Genomic DNA, 20608 nt, shown 5'->3' with positions numbered 1-20608 from the left:
TTGCTGCAAAAAGGTCAAAATCACAGCTGTGCTTAGCAGCAGCCTCTATCTAAGAAAACAAAAAGAAATGGAGCCTAAAACATACTGCCTTGCTCCAAATGCTCTGCATTTCTGAAGCTGCATACGACTGACTAGTCAAAGTTAGCTGACAGAATGGAGCAGCTTCTGTTTGGCTTGTCAAGCGACACCGTAGAAAATGTGCCTACATAGTATGAGTCTGCTGAACAGCTTAGCAAGCTGCCCACATTGTCAACTCATAGGCAGCTGCATGGCCCCATGGCCCAGTGACCAGCTTGAGCCACCTCTGCCTGACACGGCTAGGCTTATTAGCTCAGCAACCAGCCTTTCTAACCATGGTCACATTACTGAGAGCCAGCTCCACTCGTGAATCAAACAGCTGTTAAAACATTGCTGTAGCCACATTGCACAGATGACTGATTTGGAGACGAAATGTGCCACCAAGAAATTAATTGGTTCCAACCAAGGAAGTCAGGGCACAGAGCATAACGCAGAAAGGGGAGATTATGCCCCACGGAGCTGAGTCATAGGACAGGGTGTAGAGAGCACAGGCAGGATGCACAGCCTTCCCACTGACCCTCCAGCCATTGCTGCAGCAGTACCAGCACCAGGTAAGCAACTCCATTGCTGGATTTCCAAAGCAGTGTTTAAAAGCCAGAAGAGAGGTCACTTGGAGTAGTTCCCCCTGTGGTTGCACCCTATTCAGGGAGCTGGGCGGAGACTTCAGACACTGTGTCTTCAGAATCAGCTGGGTCACTGCAGACTGCATTTGTTTCTCAGTCCAAGGAGCACATTTGCATAATGCCATTTAAACTCAGTCTGGACGGTGGTTCTCAATGAACTCCTTTATAGCAGCCCCTAATAATCTTCACTTAGTTCCCCAAAGCAACGTTATAAACTCCTAGGCATCCCGAAGAGAAAGGGACGAAGGGGATGCTACAAAGTGAAGCAGAAAGCAACAAAGGCACTTTTCCATCCCCTCTACCAGTACAATGAAAGCAAGCACCTTTGCAATTCAAATCCACCCACTGTAGAGAGATACCTGTACTTCATTCAAAGTCACTTCCTGAAATAAACACCTAAATGAATCTGGGCTAACCTCTGACCAATTTAACCCAGTTACAAAGTAACTCTGGACCAGGCACAACCTGCCGTCCATGGAGTTATTCCTCATTTACATCAGTAGTTCCCACAATAAGCAGGGCGGTTATGTTCAGGTCTGAACTGACCACTTTTTTTCCCTGGTGTTTTTCTCCCTCCTTCATGAATCCTGGTGTTTTGCTATGGTTACCGAAACTGAGGTACATGTAGTGCCGAGGTTTACTTCAAGTGCTGAGAGATATGCAGAGACTATTTATCTTCTGCAACTGATAAAATTTATAAACAACTGTTGATTATTTTCCTCTAACAGTAAAAGGGCACAGATAACGCTATTTTGCTCGCCAGCGTGCAGGCTGCTGTTTCACTGCATTTCTACTAGCTCAGGCCTACTTTATCACTGCCGCCACAACAGCGTTCCCGTTGCTGCCAAAGCGGCTGGTGTGCCTGTGATTCTGCAAAACACCTGTCCTCGCACCTCGCTGCCAGACCTGGATGAGGTGAGGTGGATGCAGGGAAAACATGGGAGGAAGGTGGAGCAGGACAGCTTGCGAAGAGGCAGGTTGCTGCAAACTGGCCACAATGAAAGGGAAGTTCAGCTAACAGCCTGCCTGGAGCTGCAGCTGAATTATGCGTACCCAAAGCAAGTGGAAAGATGCTGCTCCTTGCTTGGTAAGTAACTGCTTTCAGCACCACACTTGCTGCACTGCCAAATTCTCCTCCAGCTGCAGACATCTGGCAAAAAGCTTACTTAACCTTGGCTTGCTCCAGGATGCTTCCAGGTAGAGGTGAGCCCACTGGACCTGCTGGTGTAATTAATTTCAACTGATTGTTTTCAACCCAGACCAATCCAAAGTGTGTGTGGGGGGGCAGTCATTAAAGTAATGACTTTTAAAAATACTGCATTCAGATGTAGGTACTAGGAAAAAGTGAAGAGCAGCTGAGGTGCACCTTGGGAGCGCAGCCCCATCCAGAAAGAACACGCAACTTTACCTTTTTACCTCCAACTAGGGTAATGAAGCTACCTATAGATATGACTCAGGATCGACCCACATAATGCCATCATGAAAGACTCAACGTACCAACACCCTCAACCAGCAAGAAAGAAGCCTGTATCATTATGGCTATCCTAAATTATTACACTTTATGTAAACTAATACTACTTTGGATTGAAACCATTTTAGATAAATGAATGTGCATGTTACATTGAAACATAGGAAGGACTTGAAATTTGACATTTCTGTGCATTAGCATGAGAAATCAAGTGTCATGGTTTTAAGAGATTGCTATGGATAGCCAATTTTTAGTTTCACAGAGAACGTTACCAGCAAATGCTCTTTATAGAGAGGCTCTTTGTTACAGTCAAGACGACTCAAGATGTTATATACTCCTGCTTACTAGATAGCTATGCAAAAAAAAAGCTATGCTGCTCTGGCCATTACTTTCATTTGTCTAATTTTCATCATATGATTTATTTATTTATTTATTTATTTATAGGAAACTGTCCAGAAAGATGCTACTAAAGCTTTTATAATAGATTCTATGTTAGTGCAAACAGGCTGTTCCTTCTGCCTTTGTTTTCTTTTTAAGCCAGAAGGGACTTCTCCCAGCTCTCCCTTAAAACCAACAGAAAACTGAGTGTACATGCATGTAAGTTTCAAAGGAGAGAAGACATATGCAATGCTATGGACTACAAACCATTTTATTTTACCCGTTCCTTTAAAACTATGTTAAAAAAAGAAATTAGATTTTTTCCCAAAACTGTACTATGTAATAAAACAGTTTTAGCATGTACGTTTCATTTAATTTCCATGAACAACAAAGCTGGTATCACAGCCAAACAAACTACAGAAGCCTGCATCGCTGTCACAGTCACACATTTCACAAATATGATGGCTCACTCCCTCTCACTCCGTTTTTCAGACCAATACAAACTTTGCTACATGACATGCAAATTTCTCATCTATAATTTGGATTTTTTTAAACAAACAAAATTTTGTGATTACACTCTATGAAAACACATGCACATAGTTAATTTCTCTATATTTACCTAATCTATAAGAGAAAGACTACAAAACTGTGCACAAACCTTACAGTTAACACCAGAACAAGGATATGAATACCCTCAGTTATTAGGAACTAAAGAATGTAATGTAAAAGCTTCATTTCACATAAGAAATAAACTTTCTTCTCCTTAAAGAACATCTCAGTTCAGAGGAAAACAGAAGCTGAATCAAGCGAATTTACATGAGGACAGATCAACTTGAAAGTGCCTGCAATTATTTTGTCTGCTGTCAGTTTAACTTTGTTTCAGTGACATCAGTAATTTTTAAGGATTGTAAATTATTAGAAACAGTTTATGAAGTAGCATTCAAACTGCACATGAACAAAACTTTGAAAAACTCATAGAAAGCATTCCAAAATTCAGGAAATACTGCATACATAGCACGTCCTTACAGAAATGATGGGCACTACTGGTACTTCACACGTCTAAGAATCCAGAAAAAACAGAACAGAGCAAGTCATCCTGGTTTTGAAATATATTCTTCCTAAACCTTCTTCGTCCATTCCTAGCATATGTAACTTGGAAAAGTTATGTGGCACTGTACTTCAGCTTCTGAACCCCTAAAATGATATGACCTTGATTTCTCTCATCAAATTCTACACCATCAACTTGGCAGTGATGCAAGCTGAGGTGGCCAAATGCAAAGCAGTAATGGTGCACAACCTGTAGTCAGCTAGTAAGAGTTGAGCCTCGTCACAGGCCACAGTCCTGGTTAGAATTTTTTAGTGTAGTGTAAATTCTTACATTACCCTTAACACTGCAGGACTTGAATTTTCATAAATTTTGACAACACCTGAACAAAAAGGCAAGTATCATTCTCAGTTTTTAGAAACTAAACTGAAACTAAATAAACATGTAAGTGTTAGACATAATACTTAATTGCATATAGGTCTACAAATCACTTCCAATTTTAATTAATAGCTCCTTTAACTGAAATCGTCACAATTACTTTCCTTCTCTAGAAGTGACAAGTCTCAAATCTTCATCTGAAATGTGATCTTCCCAGTTTTCTCCCTACTTTCATTTTCAATGACAACATGAAGACAGGATTATTTTCAAGTTGTCATACATTGAACTTTAACCCCATTTGGTTAGAACTGGAAAACAATCCTTGTTTGAAATATTGAGTTAGAAGTTCATGATGAAATTCTATTGAAAATAAATTGAATGGACTTGTCCTTACCTCGGTAGGAAGACACTTTCCACTACATAGAAGTCTTGCATAAGAACATCTCTGTCCGGTTTTGATGTAAGGTTTCCTACTGTGTATCCTATTCCCAGCTGGATAGCACCTTTAATAGCTGAGGATGCAGTCTGCATAGAAAGGAAGAATTCAAGCATGAGTTTGCTAAAAATAGATTTCTGTTCTTTATCAGTAACATGCTAAAGTCTTAATCATTTTCATAATAACACCATGTCATCTTTATCTCCTAGACCTCAGAGAGATGACTGCTTTTCAATTAGGAGATTTAAAAGAAACACTATGTTGTAGCAAAAGCTACAAAAATGAATTCTTTGATTGTACAGATTGAGACTTTTCAAATTACCCAAATAATTTAGAAATTGGGTTCTATTCTTATCATAGAATCATAGAATACCAGGTTGAAGGGACCTCAAGGATCATCTGGTCCAACCTTTCTTGGCAAAAGCATGGTCTAGACAAGATGGCCTAGCATCCTGTCCAGCCGAATCTTAAAAGTGTCCAATGTTGGGGAATCCACCACTTCCCTGGGGAGATCATTCCAATGGCTGATTGTTCTCGTTGTGAAAAATTTTCCTCTTGTGCCCAATCGCAGTCTCCCCAGGGTTAACTTGTATCCATTACCCCTCATGTTTTCCATGTGACTCATTGCAAAAAGGGAGTCTCCATCTTCTTTGTAGCCACTTTTTAAATACTGGAACATGGTGATAAGGTCTCCCCTAAGCCTTCTTTTCTCAAGGCTGAACAAACCCAGTTCTCTCAGCCTTTCCTCATATGGCAGGCTTCCCAGTCCTTTGATCATCTTTGTGGCCCTTGACTGGACCCCCTCCAGCCTGTCCACATCTTTTTTGTATAGCAGGGACCGAACACAGTATTCGAGGTGTGGCCTGACAAGCGCTGAGCGAAGTGGGATAATGACTTCTTTATCTCTGCTGGTGATGCCCTTGTTGATGCAACGCAGCATCCTGTTGGGTTTCTTTGCTGCAGCAGCACACTGTTCACTGGTATTGAGCTTGTTGTCCACCAGGACCCCCAGGTCCCTTTCCACAGAGCTGCTCCCCAGCTGGGGACCCCAGACTGGGGAGCATTCCTGGATTAAGTTTTCCCAGGTGCAAGTCCTCACACTTGCCCTTGTTGAACTTCATAAGGTTCTTGTTAGCCCACTCTTCCAGCCTATCCAGGTCTTCCTGCAAGGTGGCTCTCCGTTCCAAAGTGTCCACTTCCCCACTCAGTTTGGTATCATCAGCAAACTTCATCAGGGTACAGTTGATCCCATCATCCAGATCACTTATGAAGATATTAAACAGTGTTGGGCCCAATATCAATCCCTGGGGGACCCCACTTGTGACAGGTTGCCAGTTTGAAAAGGAGCTATTTACCACCACCTCCCTCTGGGTGCAGCCTGTCAGCCAGTTCCCCACCCACCGCACAGACCACTTGTCTAGACCGTAACGCATCAGCTTCTCTGGGAGGAGGCTGTGGGAAACCAAATCGAAAACCTTGGAGGAATCCAGGTAGACAATGTCCATCGCTCACCCCACATCAACTGAGCAGGTTACTTTGTCGTAGAAGGCAATCAGGTTTGTCAAGCACGATTTGCCCCTGGTGAATCTGTGCTAGTTTTTTCCCAGTCACGTGTTTCATTTGACTTGTGATAGTCCCCAGGAGGATTCGTTCCATAACTTTCCCAGGGACTGAAGTAAGACTGATGGGCCTATAATTCCCTGGATCCTCCTTTAAGCCCTTCTTGTAGATGGGGATGACATTAGCCTTCTTCCAGTCTTCTGAGATGTCCCCCGATCTCCATGACTTCTCAGAGATTATGGAGAGTGGCCTCGCAATGACATCAGCCAGCTCTCTTAACACCCTCGGGTGGATATTGTCAGGGCCTATTGATTTGTAGGGGTCAAGCTCCTGTAACAGTTCACATACCAACTCTTCCGTCACTGACGGTGGGTCTGCGTTTGCATCGACCTGGATTTTTGTTCCCAAGGCCTGGAGCCCAACGGTGATGGTAAAGACAGAGGTGAAGGAAGTGTTGAGAACCTCTGCCTTTTCAGCGTTGCTGGTGACTAATTCACCTCTCCTGTTTAACAGTGGGCCAGTATTTTCCTTCTGTTTCTGCTTGTTGTTTATGACCTGAAGAACCCTTTCGTGTAGTTTTTGACATCTCTGAACGATTTCAACCCAGGCTGAGCTTTTGCTTTTCTAACTGCATCTCTGCACACCCTGGCAATGCCCTTGTAGTTCTCAATGGGTATTCGTTCACTTTTCCATCTCTGGTATGCTTCTCTTTTGGTTTTGAGCAGACTCAGAAGCTCACAGTTAAGCCAAGGGGGTCTCTTGCTCCACCTGCTTCCCTTACCTTTAAAGGGGATGAACTGGTTTTGTGCTTCCAGGAGAGCGTTCTTAAAAAACTCCCAGCACTCGCTAGCTCCTTTATCCTCCATGGAAGCTTCCCAATGAATCCCTCCCAACTAGCTCTGAGCAAGCTGAAGTTTGCTCTTCTAAAATCTAAAACATTTGTCTTAGTAGTACTAACCTTCAGCTTGCTCAGCAGGATCCCACACTCCACAATATGGTGATCACTGCGGCCAAGGCTATCACCAACCGAGATATTACAAAGCAGGTTTTCTTGGTTTGTGAGTAGCAAGTCCAGCAGTGCCTCATTCCTGGTTGGCACATCTAACATTTGTATGAGGAAGCAATCCTCTACGCCAATTCCAGGAACTTGATGGATGACATGTAAGCTGCTGTATTGTTCTTCCAACAAATGTCTGGGTAGTTGAAGTCACCCATAAGAATCAGGTTCTGTTGACTGAAAGCTTGCTTAAGTGACCCAAATATTGCTTCGTTGGCCTTATCGTCTTGGTTTGGAAGATGGTAGCAGATGCCTACTGTAAGATTCCCCTTGGAGACAACCCGTCTGATCTTGACCCAGAGGCATTCGATAGGGCTTCCACAATCACCATAATTAACTTCTATACATTCAAGGTTCTCCTTAACATAAAGCGCGGCTCCTCCTGCTCTTCTTCCCTGCCTGTCTTTATGAAACAGCCTATAGCCATCCATCATGATCCTCTCAAGACATTTCCAATCTAACTGGACATTCAAACTGCTTCAGGAGTTTGAAACAGCATGTATTATCTTCTGCAAAAAACAGTCACAAATTCCAGGCGATTGTACATGCATACCAAGGCATCACAGTGCAGGCTAATAGTTAAATGCAGATTCTGAATACAAATGTATTTATTAAGTTTTGCTTAACAGTCAATGCATGAGGTGTATTAACTGGGCAGAATCCAGACAGAAATGAAAGGGATGCGGAAAGAAAAATCTCTGTATAAAAATCTATACACATAGAGTAAAATGACTTAAATTCAACGAACAGGGCTTGCAGGGGAGAGAAGGGTTCAAAAGGACAGCGCCAAATTGTGATAGATGCTGTATATATGTAAATTGAGACCACCTCTGAAACTTTCTCATGCTGACTAGACAATCCTGCTGGATGGATAAAAAAAATGTCAGAACTGAGTCAAAGTAAGAAATTAGTCAAGAAAGGAATTCTTAAGAAAAGATGGAAGGAGTGAATAAAGAAAACCATTGGAAAGGGAAAGAAGGCCATCAGGAAGGGACTATCTTCCCTTGGCATGATGTATTTTCACCAGTTTGAAGATACCATTTTGGAGCCTGTTTTCAGGTTTCACCTCCCATCCACCAAACAAGCACGAGACTGTATCAGGGGAAGCAAAGAACACCAGAACTTTCACGGTCAGATCTACTTCAGCACTTGAACAAAAACATTTCAGGAGTGGAAATTACATAAGAAAGGGTTCAAGGACACAAAACTACTCTTGTTATAGTTCTCGGAACAGCATATGCTGGAGTGACTGCTTATTTTTAGAAAAGAAAGAACAGAGATGTGTAGCTCCTAAATAATTAAGACTGCACACCAAGCAGAACTTGCACTTGCGTAACAGTGCAGAACAGGCAATTTGGTGGAAACAAACAACACCACCATTCTTAGACTGCTACTTTGGCTATTAAAACAATTTGGCTTTGTGTCATAAGAAGATTCATATTTTTCTTTCCTTGAAAGGCCTCTATTCATGAATGATTAATGCCCAACAAAAGCACTAATTACGTAACTTTGATCAAACCAATACACATACAAATAGAGTTCCTGCTTCATAGCTGGATGCCTATCTTGTTCACTGCCAGAGCAAGGGAAAGAGCAGCAGATAGCACAGTACTGTATTTTATTAATGAGAGAGGATAAGCCATTGGAAAAAAAACACAACAAACCCAAAAAACCCATGGCAATGTGATTTCAAGATTAGAACTCTGGATCACCTTTCAAGCTTATAAACAATTTCTGTAGTACTTCTCAAATGCAAAAGAAGACCTGCAGTCTCTGAAGGGCAGAATGTAAGGCCTTCTACTAGTGTGGTGCAGACCTTACCTACAAGGTTACCTGCTTGTTAATTTCCACCGCTATTCAAGAGTGCCATTAGTAACCACACATCAATTCTGCAGCAATCACAGCAATGGGTTTAACAGAAAAGTAATGTTATGAAATCATTCAGTGTATTTTAACAACTGTTTCAAAACGAACTGATAGCAGTTACAGCAGGCTGAAGGCAATTGCTGGCCCCAAGTCAATTGTTTGTTTATAACCACTGTTATAAACTAACCCCAACAAAGGCTGGTCACCCCATATCCCCTTAACAAATGACAAGTTTTTGTTTTCACGAGCCTTAAAATGAAAACAAAACAAGCCTTGAAATTTGTCTCAATACAAACACTTGTCTTGGTCTAACTTTTTTATTATTATTATTTTGTGATTAAGAACGGAATCCAAGGAAGAGATAAAAAAGCGCTCCTCAAGCCTTAGGGGAAATGTTCTTGATGCATCCATTTTATTACTACAAAAATATTTATTGGAATCTACAAAGGTAAGTGGAAAAATTGAATTCTCATGCATTTTTCCTTACTCAGGCACCTCATTTAATGCCCATGAAGGCAGTAAAATCTAGTTTCAAACCTAAGCCCCTTATTCCTTTCAATTCTTCTTGAATACTCTTCTGCTGTAGAGGAAGCAATAAAATTCAGCAGTCTTCTGTGCCATGAGTTCTCTCTTTTAGAGACTGAAATAAATTTTTCTTCCTATTAACCTCATGCAGAGGTTCAGAAAGTGGCCCTGAGTCCATGGCTCAGTTGTAACTGCACAGCTGACAGCATACAGTGACTGTACAGTGACTCTTGGATCATTTAACCTATTATCAACACCTTCTGAAGCTCTAAGAAACGAAAGGATGAGAATAATCAGCAGGATAAAAAACTTCAGCTGATATGAAACTAATTGGAATTGTAGCAAAATTTGTAGCACACTGTGACAACAACCGTCTTTGCTACCTGAAGGGGCACAACAAAGCAAAAATTTTACCATCCTCTTTTGCTGATTAGGGTATTACTGTCTACTGCACAGGTGCTTGGGTGGTTTTTGTACTGACAATGAAGACACAAACCCATAAAAATGTTGCCAGTTTCAGACTAAACTACCTTTTATTGGCTCTGATACTGTGGATCCTAATGTGCCGTCCCAGGATCTGTCCTCTTTGGCAACATATAACAGTATAAACTTGAATGGGTGTAGGCACACAACCTCACGTCTCAGACTAGCCAAGGTCTTACTGACTTACACTAATTTTCACTTCTGATGCTACTGTTGAAAAGGACAGACCTGCTCCTTCCTCTCCAAACCCCAAAATGTGTGCATTGGTACTCTTCCCACTGTGCCAGCAACAGTTTCTTTGTGTCAACCAGTTACAAAAGAGCTGATACAACTGCAAGTTTTCAGCAGTTCCCCGATTCACATAAGCACTAATGTCAGCCACCCAGCTGAATTAAAAAAAAAAAAAAAAAAAAATCACACCCTCACAGTATAAACCAAATTGGATAGGGGTTATGTTTGTCTTTCTACTGGCTGCAGGAGGACAAGGGAAGTCTGAACTAGCAAAACACCTACCTCCTCAAAAATGTGTCATCACCTCCTGAACACATCTCAATGGACACTGAATTTATGCTAGTTCAGTGCTTTGTGCCATATGGCCAGCACACTCTTGTTTTCATAGTGGGACCCCTGGATTTCTCTCCAGTTCACAACCAGAATCAGGTACAATTTCTCCCCACCCTAGGTTTTCAACAAAAGTTATTCAGGAGAGAAAAGCAAGACTTTCACACAAATTCAGATTAACCTGAACCTTATGTAGATACTGAGAAGTAAAGCATGAAACTGTATGATTAAATATAATGTAAATTACAATTCCTGCAGCCATGGAAACCGAGAAATTGCCCATTCCCTATACTACTGCCCCAGAGTGCCAGCACTTCAAAGCAGGTAGGGACATTTCTCTTCCACCTACCACCAGTTGCCTGTTAAACAGGAACAGATCAGCAAAGGGAAAAGATGTACTGGGGATAAAGTGCTCCAGGAGAAGTCCCGTAATTTCTAAACTGTTGAGACAAAACGCCTCCCAGACAGACTCTGATAAACCCAGCTCCACATTCAAAGAATGGGATCACCCTATCTCTTTAGATTGCTCTATATCCAAGTAGTAGATCAGAGAGCAAATAATAGAGGGATTTATTGTAATGACTTTGTTCTTTTCACCTCAAGCTACAAAATTCCTTCACTGTATCTCATAATGCTTAGGTAATTCCACCTTTAGTATTCCCACATTTTTTATTTTAGTCAGTCTGCCTTGCTGTCCACAATATGAACATATTCAAAACGAAATTTAATTCTTCCTCCTGTCTACTGCCTCTCCACAGTTTTAGCCCTGCATATAAAAGCTTATATTGTCTTCATTCTGATGAAACATACCTTTTCTCCTTTTTGTCAAAAGTAACTATATATTTTCTCTACATTTGTCATACAGCATTGCTAAAAGGCCTGTAGACATGAAAAATTATATGCAGAATCACAAAGCATAACAACAGGTTACAGGATGAAAACAGAATATAATACAGAACACAGTTAGGTATATGGAATATCTGCATCACCGATAAATATTCTAGCACTAAATGTGCTGTCTCATTAACTACTGTTCTCTACAGATGGATCTTTCACTCACTCTACATCACTCCAAGCTGAAATCCTTCTTCAGAGTAGCAAAATAAACGAGAACTTAAATCCTTTCAAATCAGATATTAAGTTTGTGCATGATCCCACAAATGTACTGGGTAGGATTTTAACATTGCTTTTTCCTACAGATACTTGCTTTCAGGCTAGTTTTGTAAAATTTAAATTTGTTATTTTCATAAAAGAAAGGTGTTAATCAGACACACATAATGTAAGTAAAGGCAGTTTACATTCAGATAACAAAAAATTAACTGAAGTTATTTAACAACTGTGCAAGTTAGGGACAGGGCTATTGAAAGGATTGGAAAAACCTACTCTTTAATAAAAATGAAAAAAACCCAGGGATGACAAAAATATAGGTATTATAGTTCCAGTAAGTATATTATACATTGCTCAATAATTATTTCCATTAGAGTGTGAAGGTTGTAAATGGCTGTCAAACCTAACTAACCGCTGATGTGATGGTGAAGGATTGATTCTGAGTATATAGTAAACAAAGACTTCAGATATGGTAAATAGGTTTATTCTTTTAAACAAGTTTTCTGGTATTTTCTCCATATTTGTATGAGACTATTAATGACAGAAAACAAATCATTTAACAAACCATGAGCAGAGAGGAACTGCGTGGGACGCAGGCTTCATTTAATTTAATAGAAGTTCCCCTCTACTCTCATTCACAAAGTTATTTTCCCATTCTTCTTTTAATTCTCAATTGTTCTTTGCTAAATCTTTATGCATTCCCCTCAAGCAGCTCGTGAAAAATGTAACTCTAACATTCTTGCCTTCTTTAAAAGTAGACATCCTAGAGACATCCCTCAGGACTGCGTGGATGTAAACTTTGTCCTTCTTTATCTGTTCTCCCTTTTTATAGCGCATTTTATTGCAGCTGAAGTTTGGCCTATGAACTTTCTGGGGCAAAGATGGTGATTCTTCCAGAAGACATCTGCCTTATTGCAGGCGCTATAAACCAATGAAAAAAAATGAACTCTGCCTCAGCAACTCCACCTCATTATCACTCCGGAAGGCAAGATGATGTTTGCTTTCTTTCACCCTCTGTACAACTGTCATTCAAACAGGTTTTGAAATCTGCCTAATGAAATGGTAGAGATAACTAGTTATCACAGTTCTATGTAAGAGATGGAGAGAAAAAGGCATGTGAGCAGAAGCCACCACTGATTAACACTGGTCTGCAGCATGCTTCCCACAACGTAGCTACCGTTAGTTAATTTCTTTCTACTGCTGTCTGTGGAGAAGCCTGCTCTCATCTCCCTCACCAGCCCACTCTGCTGCTTGGTGGGACTTAATGAACTGGACTGATGTAGAATAGCTGCCTTCCTTCAGGCAGCATTCTCAGTGAAGCTAAAAAAAAAAATAAATGAAATCCAGAGACTCACTTGGTCAAAATGATTTAAGCCACATGGGTTAGGTGAGATATGAATTTTCTACTACAAGTAAGCATATGTTCTTCAGTTACACTGGTTTCTGTAAGTACCAGGAATCCACACACACTATCACTCCCATGCAAACAGAGTTTATCTTTTCCAGGCTCCTGAAAAGATACTAAGCCTCCATAAATTGTGTAAATCCTTAAGCCAAACCACTGGAGGATAGAGCCGGTTGAAAAACAGTATGCCTTCTTCAAGCAACATTTAAATAGAGCTCTCTTCGAACATTAGGAAGTTGCAACTAGATTCAAGATGTATGTGTGGTTATTGCGTAGTTCATTGCTTCTGCACTAGAGCTCTCTCGCCTTTGAGTGCCTGCTGTGCTTACAGTCCCATTGAAACAACACCTCTTGCAGCTGCTTCTGCTCAAGCTTCTGGAGGTGGCTACCCCATCTCAGCATGCTCTCTGCAGCTGCCACATTTCAGCTTTCAATTTCCTTTTACATTAAATCACAAGCAGGGACATAAAAATAGAGTTACTAGAAAATCCCACTGACTGAACTAGTTTTACTCTTTCTCCACAACTTGTAACCATGGGTCACTACAGCCACGGTACTCCTTCACTCTTTCTTCAGTTCACTGTTTTTCTCTCTGTCAAATGTTTGCCCAGCTGCTGCAGGTCACACTTCATGAAGCTGGACTTCTGCCCATCACCCTCACCTCTGGATCTTGCTACTGGGGGGGGGTGGAGTCTGAGGGGGGTGAATGGCTATTACTAAGTTGTTCTTTCCTCCTACAAAATTACCTTAGTGCCGCTAGTCTGCTTTGCAAGAAGCACCTGCGACCTTGAGAGGAAAACTCTACCCAATGTTTTTCTTATAATAAGGTAATCTATAACTCAAAATAACTGGAAAGACAGACAGGTATTTATTTGTACAATGCAGTTGTAATTAGAAACAGTCCCATAGACCTAGAAAAATAAAGGATTGCAGCAAAGAGTAGAACCATTCAGGGTTCTCTTTCAGAAAGATGAAATTATACTGGTCTATGCCATGTTCTTTTGTCATTCTTTTTCTTTGTACCCTAGAGCGATGCCTCAGTACAGACTAATGCAGCTCTACACGCTGCTCTATATAGTGTTGGCTCAGCTTTCTAAATTATACATATCAATAGCATACTGTGCTATTAAAATAGTAGACCTTATCTTTTTCTGGCATACTATGCTGAATGGTAGCATAAATGCTAGATCATTAAACAAGTGCAACTGATAATATTGTATCTTTTTTTTTTCCTCTTTATATAATTACTGTTTAAAATTGGTGAAAGTAGTTTTCTTGTAGTTCTTTGAATAATTTTAACAACTTTGTCGGGATCCTCTCCCAGGAAACAGTTAAGACATCCACACATTAGATTCTTCCAGCTCAACTGCTATCAGAATGATTTTCTGACCCAAGCCGAATGTGATCTCACTTCATTTTCCAAAATTGGATTCAGGCGACTCCATGGCTTTCAATTCATTTTTCCTCCATTTCAAAACATGTATGCCAAAGTTTCAGGAGTAGCCATGAATCCAAGTGCTTTGGTTCTTCTCTCTATCTCTCTGAGAAGAAGAATTTGAGACCTGCAAGTTTGGTAGTAGCCACTGCTCCAGGCAAAGCCACCAAAGACAGTAATTTCAGTATCTTTCCAGATGTGCTCAAAAGTGCTCAAAAGTCTGCCATTGAAAACATAGGTCCCAGTACAGCAAAAACTCCAGTAGCGGAGTTTCAATGTCTGCAAGAATAAGTACCCTACGTGCAGACATTAGGTGTAGAGTATAAGCCAATGCCAAAAGTGATGCAGTAATGCTGCTCATACATGTTTGCAAGCTCTAACAACAGGTAGCTGGCTTCCTTTATTCAGACAAATTCCCTTTGCTCCGGGGCGAAGTGACTCACACTTATGATATGCAATTTTGAACAGGTTACGTAAAGTGCTCGTAATATGCTAAGCAAAAGAGCCGCAAGATATGTAATAACGAGAAACAAAGTCTAATTGTACACATGTGTGGCAGCCTTCAGATTACAAGTAGAGATTTTGGTAACCTTGTAGGAGGTTTCCAGAACAGGTACACTATATATATCTGCTTTGTCTTCTGGTGTGATATTCTTCTACACACTTAACGTGCTTTGACAGACCTGTCTGTACCCCATTCTTGCCACGATCCTAGTATTAAGCATCACGACGCTACTGAAATCTATTTTGTCAGGAAGCAGATTTAGGGACTACTGTGTAAGTGATGACATTGCAATGCAAAAGCTGCAGGTGTGTCAGCAGCTTCTCACCACAAAATCTGCAACATATCAGGAGGAAATGAAAAAAAGTGGCTACTGCATACTCCAGATTTCAGTGACAAGACTGTGATGGATATCCAAGAGAAGTTACAGTCCGGTGACTGCATTTTGTTGCCAGGCTCCCTTGCTACTTTGCTCAGGATCTTCAAGAATGAAATGGAGCAAATAACCACAGCCTCTCTCTTTTGTTCCCCCCCCCCCCCCGTTTCTCTCTTTCTGAAAAAAAAACCCAAACAAAAAAAAATCTCCAAAACAAACCAACCCAAAACTAAACCACCAATCAAGAAATCCCACCCTCAAAGAGCTGGCCACAGTTTGCATAATTTAAGATTTCTTTGATCTCAAAGTTATTTGAATCCTCTACCTTAAAAGCTGCATTGAACATATATCTGTGAAGTTTGTCTTCCATTAACTAAGTTCTTTGATTAAAGTGACTGAAACGAAGCATGATTCATAATAGAAACCATGCCACTGTCTTAGTCTAGCTATGCATTTCAGAGCCTGAAAGGATGCTGTAGGAACGCGCATGCAAGGCCTCGCCCAAGCTTTTAGTAATGTAAGACACTTTCTTGGAGCTCCACAGTGTTTACATTCATGCAGCTGGCAAGTCAGATTTTTTTCTGCCAGGGACGTGGGCCAAAACTTGACTATTGTAGGAAATTGAAGAAATGCAGATTTAATTAATTCAGATAAAGATGTTACCTTCCTCTATTTTAGCTGAGTGAACAAAATCATAAAGACAATATTGGAAGAATCTAAAGTCCCAGAAATGCAACTGATAGGTCTACAGATTGCTTATTATTCTGGAAAGCTTTATCCTGGGTGAAGTCAGAAATGCTCTCTGGGAGAAAGTTCGTTTTTATGCAACTGAGGTGAACTTAAAAACAATGAAAATCAGTCATTACTACAAATGTTTGTAATATATGGATAGCTCTTATAACTAATCTACATAGATTCAGGACACATTTGGAACCAGTGCGTCCCACAACAGGAGACGATGGCAGGATGACATTAACTCTTCCTTCACTAATATCTCTGCTTTGCAAGGGTGATCTTTTACCTGGGGTGGGGTTGAGACTGAAACTGTCATCACATTTCAGGATGATTATCTCCCAGAATTATCACTAGAAATCCCTTAAATACCCACATAAAGTTTGACATTACAAAACTTTTCTAATGTCTGTGTTTCTGAACTGCGTGTTAGTTACTCATTCTGCTTCCAGCTATACTATTGCTCCGTTGAAACCACATCTCACGACACAACTTCTTTGGCTACCAGACGTTTTTCAGGGGAGTACATCACTGGTAAGAATATTCCAGGTCAAAGATACACACCAGTACCACAGGTCCCATGCCACACAGTCCTTCATACACTTACTTAGTCTCATCTTAACAGCAGTTATACAGCTGCCCTTGTGCTATACATTAGAGGTCAAAGCAGAGCAAAGTAAAAACCAGAATTGCCACAATTCAAGCCGAGGTACTGTCCTTTGCTTTTCTAAGCTGAACAGCACAAGCCTCTTCACCCTTATTATGTTTGGTTTTGGTTTGGGTTTTTTTTTGAAAAAAGTGGAAGTGAAGCCTCTGAGCAATGAGAATGAGTTAGCAAGCATTGTCTGACCTCAGATCTACATGAGTATCTTCCCTAAGTGTTTCCACTGTGATCAAGGGCAGTGGTAGATGGTAACAGGAACTGCCCAAGTAGCTGAAAAAGCACCAGCTGAGGAAATAAGCTCTTCCCCAGCCCAGATTTCTGGAGGAAGTGGCACAGGAAGTCACAGGTCAGAACTGCAAGTATTTTCCAGCCCAACAAACCAAGTGCAACAACACATGGGTGGAGAACTGTAAATGCAATATCTGTATAAAAGAGCGAAGAAAAGTTATGTGGGCAATAAAAGACAGGCAGGTCTTAAATGTAAACAAGACTTCAACAGAGCAAGATCTCCTTGTGAAAGTTACTTAAAAATATAGAATTAAATGGGAAATGATATGAAATGCCTCTGTCAAACACAGGTCCTTCCAGGCTCACCCTGTAACCAACTTTCTAGACATATGCAGTTGATTCCTCTGGACTTCTGTAAAAAAATATGAAACAATGTTACATGGAATAGCTGGAGAAGGTGAGAATTAACAGAAAGTGCAAGGTTTGTAAGGAAATTTGCTTAAGCGGAGAGATACATTGTTAAAAGCGAAAGCATCAGGCAAAGGCGTGCTACCAGTAAGCCCTGCATGGATAAATTGTGTAAAATTAATTTATTAATTTTTTAATTAACATTATCACAAAAAGCAGGAGCATAATGATCATATTTATTGATAACACTAAACTATAGGGCATATGCAACACAGGACCTTGAACACAGAACAACTGAGGGTGTAAGTATAAGAAAAGGAATTAAACTGGCGTAAGATCCAAGTACAGACAACTGGTGGCTAAGGGGAAAGGGCAGAATTTGGAGATGAAGTCACTGTGGTCTCCCAATGTGATGTGATTGTGAATCCTAGGTTTTGTCAGAGATGCATTTCCAGAGGAATTTGTGCTGTGGTGAGAAGTCTTTACAAGGCTTCCTCTGGAATATTGTGAATTTAGACTTGAACAGGAACCGAGAAGAGCATGTAGGATGACTGGGGGGAATGGAAACTCACCCATGACGGGATTACCAAGATTCACCTTGTCTAGTCTAGCAATATAAAACTGCGAAAGTGTCCACCTCAGGCACTGAACTGTTCTTCCTTTCTTGTACTAAATGTCAAGAACAATTTAGACTTCAATATTTTAAAGTCATAACCTGGGAGACTGAACATAACCTATATATAAAAAGGAAAAAAGCATTTTCTCAAACATTATTTCCTTTCTGTCGTGGTTTAACCTGGCAGGCAGCCAAACACCACGCAGCTGCTCACTCACTCCCCCCGCCCCCAGCGGGACGGGGAGAGAATCGGAAGGGTAAGAGTGAGAAAAACTCGTGGGTTGAGATAAAGACAGTTTAATAGAACAGGGGAAAAAAGGGAAAATAATAATGATAATGATAAAATATACAAAATGAGTGATGCACAATGCAATTGCTCACCACCCGCGCTGACCGATAACCAAGTAGCGATCGGTACTTCCTGGATCACGCCTACCTTCATATACTGAGCATGACGTCACATGGTATGGAATACCCCATTGGCCAGCCTGGCTGGCTGTCCTGATTATGTTCCCTCCCACCTTGTGTACCTAGCTCAGTCAGTAGGCACGGGAGCTGTCCTTGGACTAGGAGGGCACTTAGCGACAACTGAAAACATCAGTGTGTTATCAACATTCTCCTCACACTAAATCCCAAACACAGCACTAGGAAGAAATTTAACCCTATCCCAGCCGAAACCAGGACAGTATCCACCCCTTATTCCATACCATTTACGTCGTGCTTAGGTCTCACATCTTCTTTTTAATACATTTCAATTAACCACCACTATCTTTCTTTATATATACACACATATATATATGCACGCACAGATATCATTCCCTTGGTCTATGGACTATCCCTCTAAAATGTCCACTGAGTTCATTTAGTCCATGACTTTGGGCTCCATCTGTTATAACAGTCTTTCAGGGCCGAAGAGATGGTGTGTGGTGTTGGGCCGTTGCATCCTGAAGCCAGTTCTCATTTCGGTACTGCTGCGCTCGTCCAGTTCTATCATCGTTGCACTTCGCTCGGTTTCATCGGAATTAGTTCATTCTTCACTAATCCGGGTGATTTTCACTGCTATACCACTGCTATATCATAGAAATAATGATATACAATATCATGTAACACTTGACATCAAAATTCAGTTCATTGGCTATTTTCACCCAAAATCAAATCCCCTTGAGGTACACACCGGACTTCCCCATCCTTTCGCATCACCCACCAAGTGCACCCAGGTCCTTGAGCAAAAGCAATCCCACGAATGGGTTTTCCCTTGCCAGAGGCAGGAGTAACCCAGACCGTCTTCCCCAGCATATTTCTTATGTGCACGACAGGGACTTTATCTCCACCTGCAGTACGTAAGAGTCTTGATTGGGCAGGGCCAGCTCGATTGGCAGATCCCCTGGTATTGACTAACCAGGTGGCCTTTGCTAAATGTGTGTCCCAATGCTTGAATGTCCCACCACCCATTGCTCTCAGCGTAGTCTTTAGCAGTCTGTTGTATCGTTCGATTTTCCCGGAGGCTGGTGCATGGTAGGGGATGTGATAGACCCACTCAATGCCATGCTCTTTGGCCCAGGTGTCTATGAGGGTGTTTCGGAAATGAGTCCCGTTGTCTGACTCAATTCTTTCTGGAGTGCCATGTCGCCACAGGACTTGCTTTTCAAGGCCCAGGATGGTGTTCCGGGCAGTGGCATGTGGCATAGGGTATGTTTCCAGCCATCCAGTGGTTGCTTCCACCATGGTGAGCACATAGCGCTTACCGTGTCGGGTTTGCAGGAGCGTGATATAATCAATCTGCCAGGCCTCCCCATATTTATATTTCAACCATCGTCCTCCATACCATAGAGGCTTTACTCGCTTGGCTTGTTTGATTGCAGCGCACGTTTCACATTCGTGGATAACCTGTGCAATAATGTCCATGGTTAAGTCCACCCCTCGATCACGAGCCCATCTATATGTTGCATCTCTTCCGCGATGGCCTGACGCGTCATGGGCCCACCGAGCTACAAATAATTCACCCTTATGTTGCCAGTCCAGATCCACCTGAGCCACTTCAATCTTAGCAGCCTGGTCCACCTGCTGGTTGTTTTGATGTTCTTCAGTGGCCCGACTCTTGGGTACGTGAGCATCTACGTGACGTACTTTTACAGCCAGGTTCTCTACCCGGGCAGCAATATCTTGCCACAACACGGCAGCCGAGATGGGTTTACCGCTGCGCTGCCAGTTGTTCTGCTTCCACTGCTGCAACCACCCCCACAGGGCATTTGCCACCATCCATGAGTCAGTATAGAGATAAAGTAATGGCCATTTTTCTCATTCAGCAATGTCCAAGGCCAGCTGGATGGCTTTCACCTCTGCAAACTGGCTCGATTCACCTTCTCCTTCAGCAGTTTCTGCAACTTGGCGTATAGGACTCCGTACCGCAGCTTTCCACCTCCGATGTTTTCCCACAAGGCGACAGGACCCATCAGTGAACAGGGCATATTGCTTCTCATTTTCGGGTAGTTTATTATACAGTGGGGCCTCTTCAGCACGTGTCACCTCCTCCTCTGGGGATATTCCAAAATCTTTGCCTTCTGGCCAGTTCGTGATCACCTCCAAGATTCTTGGGTGACTGGGGTTTCCTATTCGGGCCGGTTGTGTGATCAGTGCGACCCACTTACTCCACGTAGCATCGGTTGCATGATGTGTA

General features: G+C 41.7%; 1 protein-coding gene across 2 annotated transcripts in view; it reads right to left on the bottom strand.

Moving 5' to 3' along the window:
- Positions 1–20608, bottom strand: part of PIP5K1B (phosphatidylinositol-4-phosphate 5-kinase type 1 beta) — a 130086-nt gene that overhangs the window by 72233 nt on the left and 37245 nt on the right. For both annotated transcript variants that reach the window (XR_012670821.1, XM_075136273.1), the window contains exon 4: positions 4365–4495. Coding sequence is in view for 1 of the 2 variants with exons in the window: in XM_075136273.1 (XP_074992374.1) it covers positions 4365–4495 (131 nt within the window). In the remaining variant the exon portion in view is untranslated. The remainder of the gene's footprint in view (positions 1–4364; positions 4496–20608) is intronic.

Source organism: Calonectris borealis, chromosome Z (assembly GCF_964195595.1).
Source record: "Calonectris borealis chromosome Z, bCalBor7.hap1.2, whole genome shotgun sequence".
Taxonomy (NCBI): domain Eukaryota; kingdom Metazoa; phylum Chordata; class Aves; order Procellariiformes; family Procellariidae; genus Calonectris; species Calonectris borealis.
This window is presented reverse-complemented; position numbering and strand designations above follow the sequence as displayed.